Here is a 7,273-nt window from a genome sequence, read left to right on the forward strand (position 1 = left end):
TGAAGATAGAAGAGTTTGTTGAATCTGACGTGACATGTTCGTACGAACCCTTTGTACGAACAAAAGTAAGAGAAATTTAGGATAAGAATATGAAATGTTCTTGCATGAGGCCATTGTGATGATTCTCTGAAGAGTCAACATCAGCTTCTCTCCCTCCCTGAATTCTATCAGAGTCAGAGGTGAGTTAGAAATACACACATTATTGATGTATGAATGTATCACATTATTACAGTAAAACTGATCCATTTATGTTTTCATTAGTTTACAGAAAACAGTGTGAAGGACAGTTAACCAACCCCTCGCTTGACCTTAAAACCCCCTCGATACAACTTTATCCCCCCCTCCCCMCCAGAACCCATGAGAAGACTAACCACAGTGACCTTATGCCCAATAGGTGAGTTACACGTTATTGATGTATCAATATATCACCTTTAGTATGTGGCCTGGCCCTTTGTTTGTTTTTCTGTATTTGGCCCTCACTAAAAAGTTTGGACACCCCTGCTGTAATTAAACCTTTACTWAAGAAACCTGATCTTGATTCAGGAGTTCTGGCCAACTATAGACCTATATCTAATCTCCTATTAATCTCAAAAATTCTTGAGAAAATAGTTGCAAATCAACTACGTGAACATCTGGATAGAAATAATTTATATGAGGAGTTTCAGTCAGGGTTTAGAGCTCATCATAGCACAGAAACAGCACTGGTGAAAGTTACTAATGATATTCTCATGGCCTCAGACAGTGGACTTGTGTCCATTCTTGTCCTGTTAAATCTCAGTGCTGCATTTGATACAATCGATCACAATATTTTATTACGTAGACTTGAACTTGATATTGGGATTACAGGAACAGCTCTAAAATGGTTTGAGTCTTATTTAACTGATAGAGTTCAGTTTGTTAATGTTAATAATGAATCTTCTTACACCAGGGTTAGTCATGGGGTTCCTCAGGGTTCAGTGCTTGGACCTATCCTCTTCACTTTATATATATTTCCATTGGGTAAAGTTATTAATCAGCATGGGATAAATTTCCATTGTTACGCTGATGATAGTTATATTTATCCACAAAACCTGATGAATCCAACCAGTTACTTAAACTATAAGCATGTCTTAAAGACATAAAAACATGGATGACTCTTAATTTTCTGCTTCTAAACTCAGATAAGACAGAGATTATGGTTTTTGGACCTGAACATCTTAGGGATCAACTTTGTAGCCTTTCACCTYCTCTGGATGGCATTAATCTGGCCTCCAGCTCTAATGTAAAGAAACTTGGTGTTACTTTTGATCAGGATATGTCTTTTAACCCCCACATTAAAAATGTTACCAGGACCGCCTTCTTCCACCTGCATAATATCACTAAAGTTAGAAACATTTTTTATTATCCGGGCATCCAAAAAACTCTTTAAGAAGTCTTCAGTTAATCCAAAATGCTGATGCTAGAGTTTTAATGAGAGTTGGAAGGAGAGATCATATTTCTCCAGTTTTAGTTTCTCTCCACTGGCTTCCTGTCAAATTCAGAATAGAATTTAAAATATTACTCCTAACATACAAAGCTCTTAACAACCAAGCTCCATCATATATTAAACATCTTATTGTTCCATACTTTCCTAACAGAGCACTTCACTCTCAGACTGCAGGTTTACTTGTGGTTCCTGGAGTTTCTAAAAGTAGAATGGGAGGCAGAGCTTTCAGTTATCAAGCTCCTCTCTTGTGGAACCAACTTCCAGTTTCTGTCTATGTGGCTGACACTCTGTCTACTTTTAAGATTAGACTGAAGACTTTCCTTTTTGATAAATCCTGTAGTTAGACTKAGGTTTCCTGAATTATTCTTTATTTCTGCTGCTATAGACTTAGACTGCTGGAGCACAAACTGAGCACATTTTTTCACTCTGCTGTTGTCTTTAGTCTCTCTTCTCTACATGTTTATTGTAATTATTTCTATCAATAACGTTTTTTTTTCTTGTTTCTTCCAGAAGAAGGTGCACCTGGACCAGTCCTGGACCAGTTCTTCTGTGTTTACCTGTGTCTCTTTCCTGTCCCTCAACCAGCCGGTCGAGGCAGATGGTCTCCTGTCCTGAGCCTGGTTCTGCTGGAGGTTTCTTCCTGATTAGCAGGGAGTTTTTCCTCTCCACCGTTTGCTCAGGATGGGAGACTGTGATGAAGAGATTCAACGCAGCCTGCTGGTTTCTTCTTTAGATTGTTCTTTTTATGTACAGTGCCCTGAGACAACGTATGTTGTGACTTGGCGCTATAAAAATAAACTGAATTGAATTGAAAGCAGCTGTTTCGTACAACCAACCTCTTGTAAACGATCTTGAGGTCCTTCCAGTGAAGGAAGTTGCAGGTTCGCGGGGCCCGAGGCAGCACTAACATCATCATGTCCCGGATCACCTTTTTCTTTTCCCGCTCTGATAATGGCGTGAACCATTTCTGCAGCCGCAGCTTCCCCTGCCGACTGAACAGCAACAGGAAGTGCAACTGTAAAGGAAAAGAAGAGGCGTTGAAAACAATGACTTCTCCAAGGTTCAGGTGTGTTTGTCTTGCAGCTTTGTTAATCATACTAAAACCAAAACTGAATTACGGTATTTGGAGTCAACTCTTGCCTGTTAGCAAAATATCTCAGGAACCAAAAGGCAGATTTGAATGAAACATTCAAGAGATAATCAACGGATAACAAGAGCAAACACAAAAATGTTGTGGTAAGTCATTCCCAACACATAGTCTGTTCACTAACAAATCTCACAAAATCTCATGAGTTCAGGCATAACGTTTGATCAAAAACAGCTACAACTGCCCCTTCTAACCATCTCAGTCAAAAACTGAACATGTGCATTCTTTCACCTTTTAATGTTTCAGAAAAGTGCCTAACAGTCCAGTTCACATGTGGTAAATATATATAACCTGTAAATAGATAAAGCAGTCGCTAACATGTCAACTAAATCAATTCAACAGTTTTTCCTTTGTTTTTTGACAGACAGAGAAACCATTACTGGATCAAGAAGCATTAGATTGCACAACTAGAAATGTGGAAGAGCTCGTGGAAATCTGAGCACATGTAAGTCACTTCTGGGTGCAATAAGACAGTAAATACATAAAGCTTGTGTTGTAAAGGAGGYAATTAAGGAAAGCTCTTTGCCCAGAGGCGTAGCAGAGCAGCTTCTGTCTGCAGCGAGGTGAAGCAGGACGTGTGAAATGTAACAAAATCTCAGATTTTTCAACAGGATCCTGCGTTTCGCACTGGTCAGATAAATATCCTGAGTCACGGTCAGATTTGCATTGATTTGCCAGTCTGACAAGTTTTCAACACAAAGCACAACTAGAGAAGTGGATCAATCAGACAATGTTAACAAATACTTTTTGACATTTTATTTTTTTCTATTAAATGATATAATTTACATTTATCAACCAAAAAGTTAAATAACCTTCATCCCCATGAGGAGCTTTAGTTTTTTAGCCAAGGAAGGTAAACATAAATATATTTTATTGATAGATAGGTAAAAAAGTTACACTATATGTAAGGAGGAAAAGTCAGATTCTCACCATTTTCTGTCCTCAAAGTGAACAACGCAGGAGAGAAACACACCTGTCCTTTRACCCTGAACTGAAGCCGTGTCGTCATTGTGAGCCACGCCCAGCTGCGCTCCAACAGCAGGCTGCTGTTGAACTTCCGGGGACAACACTAAGCACAACACCCTCTTCAGTCTATGAGTCCTCTGGATCAGACATTCCATTCTTGGTCATCTTTGTTTCTCTGCTAAAATCCAATATTTATTTCTAGAAAATCTGGGTCCATCCCCTTCTTCTGTATCCCAGCGAGACACTTTTGTTCAAAACTTTAAACGAGTAAAAATCTGGTCTCYTCCACACAAATTCTTTCTCACTGTTGGCTAATGGCAATAACCTTGAGTTCAGTTATTTGAAAGGCCAGTTGGGTAATTTTTTTCAGCACAGACAAAAGACGTCAATGTTTTCCTTTGACGATTTAACAAACAAGCAATTTGTGTTCAACCACTCCTTCTGCTCTGGTAAAAAAATAAATAAATCAAAGTAAAAACTGGAGTGTTAAAATGTCAGTGTTAAACTTTCCAGAGTTAATTTAACTCTCCCTAGTGTTATTTTAACACTTTCTGAGTAAACTGACATCCAGTGTTGGTGTTAACTCACAGTGTTGATTTCCTCACTGTTGTCTCAACACTGGACAGTGTTAAATAAGCTCCGTCCACTAAAAAGTCTTATATAACACTGAACAGTGTTGTTATATAACACCATGCAGTGTTGAAAAATGTATTCTGAAAAGCCCCGCCCTCTTCCACCACATGTCAGACTGACCAATATTTTCTCAGCAAGGGATGTTGGGTAATCTTGTAGAAATGATGTTTATATGTTTATGACTACTCTCACTCCCAAGTCGTCACATTTTGACGCTTTTCCAAGATTCCCTCTGCGTCTGATTTTGACGAGTCTGGTACCTCCCGCGCATCAGTTATTGACGAGATGGGGCGGAAACCGTTTTCATAATTTCAGAAAGTGTAGAAAATGCACAAAAACTACCGTCCCAAAGTCTAAAATTACCTTTATTCACTCCAGACATGCTGTCTCTGACCCTAGTACCTAAAATTAACCATTAACCCTGATACCTAAAATGAACCATTTTTAGAAAATGTAGGAAATTCACGTCAACTACGTGTTCTAAAGCCTAAAATTACCTAATATTCGCCCTAGATATCCTATCCCTGACCCCAGTACCTAAAATTAACCATTAACCCTGATCCCAAATATTGACCACGGACCCCAAGTCAAAGACCCCTATATTTTGCGTCCCAACGAGTCAAACCTGGATACCGAGGGAACACGGAAATGCCTGGTGCGTCAAAAACTGACACGAAGGGGGTACCCAACGCAAATAAGACGCAGAGGGAACCTTGGAAAAGCGTCAATATGTGACGAGTTGGGAGTGGGAATGTGTTAGACCATTAAAGAAGTTCATGAGTGTAAAAATGAGTTGTTCCAGTTAGTTGTTTTGTTCAGGTTTATCAGTTGATCAAGTTTAAGTTTGTGTTATTGGCCATAAATCGACACCATGAGTGAGGGGTACTTCCTGGTGTGTGAAGGTCAACTCTATTACACTTATCCAGAAATTATTTATTTAGTTAGTTTATTTAAGCCTGGTTAAAACCAGGCCCTGTCCTTCACTTTGCTTCGTACTAGGGTCTGGACTAGATGCATAGACAAGCGTTTCATGCAGGAGGCGTGGCCTCTGCATGAAATGCATGTATGTGTTGTCGCTGTGATGGAGGCTAAGCTAAGAAGCTAACCGGAAGTCGCGTGTGCTGTAAACAACCCTACTGAGAGGAGAAAAGTACCGAGCCGAACGAGACGACTGTAAATGAGAGCTGCTGTTTTGTCAGACAAATTTATTTTAATTTGGAAGCCTTATCAACACAGACTGGCTTCATTCACTTCCTCCACTGCTGTATGCTAGAATAAATAGCAGACACTGCACAGAACGTCGACGTCATTCAAAACTCCTCCTTCTGTTTGCTGATTGGCCCAGGTAAAATAAACTACAAGCAGACACTGCACAGAAAATTGACATTCTGTCCTCTGATTGGCCCGGCTAAAAATCTGCCAGCAAAATCCATCTCAATGGGAGAAGTCCAAGACGAAGCAGTGAAGGGAAACTAGAATTGAGCGGAGCTGCAWGGGACGGCGAGGGCCAGGCTATAGTTTATTCCTTTCTTTAAAAACAACATAAATTAAACAAAACTGTCGTGATCTATGTTTTTGCTTTATTTTTCTAGTGTTTCTGTATGGGAACAAATATTAGTCTTATGTATTTTGTACTCGTAAATCAGACTTTGTACTTGTAGATTAAGATTTGTAACTTTTGGATATGTAAATAGGAATGTGTGTAAAATAGAGTTGTATCTGTAAAAATAAGATTTGTATCTGTAAAAATAAGATTTGTATCTGTAAAAAATATTTACGCAAGTTACAGTCTTTTTTGTTAAGGTCTGTTTACAGGTACAAAGCAAAAAACTGCATGTAAATCTATGGAAACAAATATTAGTCTTATGTATTTTGTTCTCGTAAGTCAGACTTTGTACTTGTAGATTAAGATTTGTAACTTTTGAATATGTAAATAGGAATATGTGTGTAAAATAGAGTTGTATCTGTAAAAATAAAATTTGTATCTGTAAAAATAAGATTTGTATTTGTAAAAATTAAATCTGTATCTGTAAAAATAATATTTGTATCTGTAAAAACAAGATTTGTATCTGTAAAAAATATTTACACAAGTTATTCTTTTTTTGCTAAGGTCTGTTTACAGGTACAAAGCAAAAAACTATGTGTAAATCTCTCTGCTCAAGTTCAAAACTTGCATGTGAGTTTCACTTTACAAGTACGAATTCTGACCAAGTTTTTCTGCCTCCAGCTGATTGGTCAATGTCTTCTCAATCATAGATTTAACATCCAATCAGAGAACAGATGGGTTTGGCTGTCGTGCCGGCACATCTACTCAGATTTATAACTGTGTTGTGTTGCTATTGGATCATTTCAGTCACGTGACCCCTGCTACAGCCCCGTCCAGGGAAACTGTTCATTTTTTTGTTGTACAGTACTTTGTTCACCCATCCATGGAAGGAAAAACAAAAACATGAGGAATAATAGGAGGAAAGATGTGGACTTCTTCTGCCTGGCACCTTTTTTTAAACTTGCATGTGAAGGTAAAGAAAAAGTAATTATTTCTTATTTAAATTTTTAGCATATATATGTTTCCGGTTTATCTCTTCCCTCCGCTCCTAGCTTAATATCATGAACACATGTTGTCAGGTGAAACTGAAGCACAGGGTAAGATGTGTGAAATGAGAGAGCATGCTAGCAAGAGAAGATGATTTCCAACTTTAAATCAGCACACTTGGAAGGAGGTATGAAAATGTGCAGCTTGTGTTTGTTTTTATGAGAGTAATTGTTTTTATTTGAAGATTGAGAAAAATGTTATTTGTTAAGGTTGAAGCTATAGGTGTCTTCAGGTAATAAGCAGTATTTATCTTTTATGAATGTTAATTTATTTGTTTACGATATTTTTTCACATTTATTATAAAAAGCCTGTTTCAGTTGAGATTTTATTGTTTGCTTGGTAAATTTATTTAGAGTTTATGAATAGGTGTGATGGGTGTTGGCTGATCAGCTGCAGCTCATCTCCCTCCTCATCAGCACTGGGTTTTAAAACTCTGCTCCAATCATCTGATCTTTGCTGGATCACATGA

The 7,273-nt window shown here is 38.1% G+C and overlaps 1 protein-coding gene across 1 annotated transcript in view; it reads right to left on the reverse strand.

Moving 5' to 3' along the window:
* LOC106530654 (AP-1 complex subunit sigma-2) overlaps positions 1 to 3,609 on the reverse strand; it is a 9,640-nt gene extending 6,031 nt beyond the window's left edge. Inside the window, exons 1-2 of the mRNA XM_014026325.1 lie at positions 3,543 to 3,609; positions 2,302 to 2,480 (exon numbers count right to left, since the gene is read on the reverse strand). Of these exons, the coding sequence (XP_013881779.1) occupies positions 2,302 to 2,480; positions 3,543 to 3,545 (182 nt within the window). The 5' untranslated portion in view covers positions 3,546 to 3,609. The remainder of the gene's footprint in view (positions 1 to 2,301; positions 2,481 to 3,542) is intronic.
* Between the last annotated feature and the right edge of the window lie 3,664 nt (positions 3,610 to 7,273).

Source organism: Austrofundulus limnaeus, unplaced genomic scaffold, assembly GCF_001266775.1.
Source record: "Austrofundulus limnaeus strain Quisiro unplaced genomic scaffold, Austrofundulus_limnaeus-1.0 Scaffold543, whole genome shotgun sequence".
Taxonomy (NCBI): domain Eukaryota; kingdom Metazoa; phylum Chordata; class Actinopteri; order Cyprinodontiformes; family Rivulidae; genus Austrofundulus; species Austrofundulus limnaeus.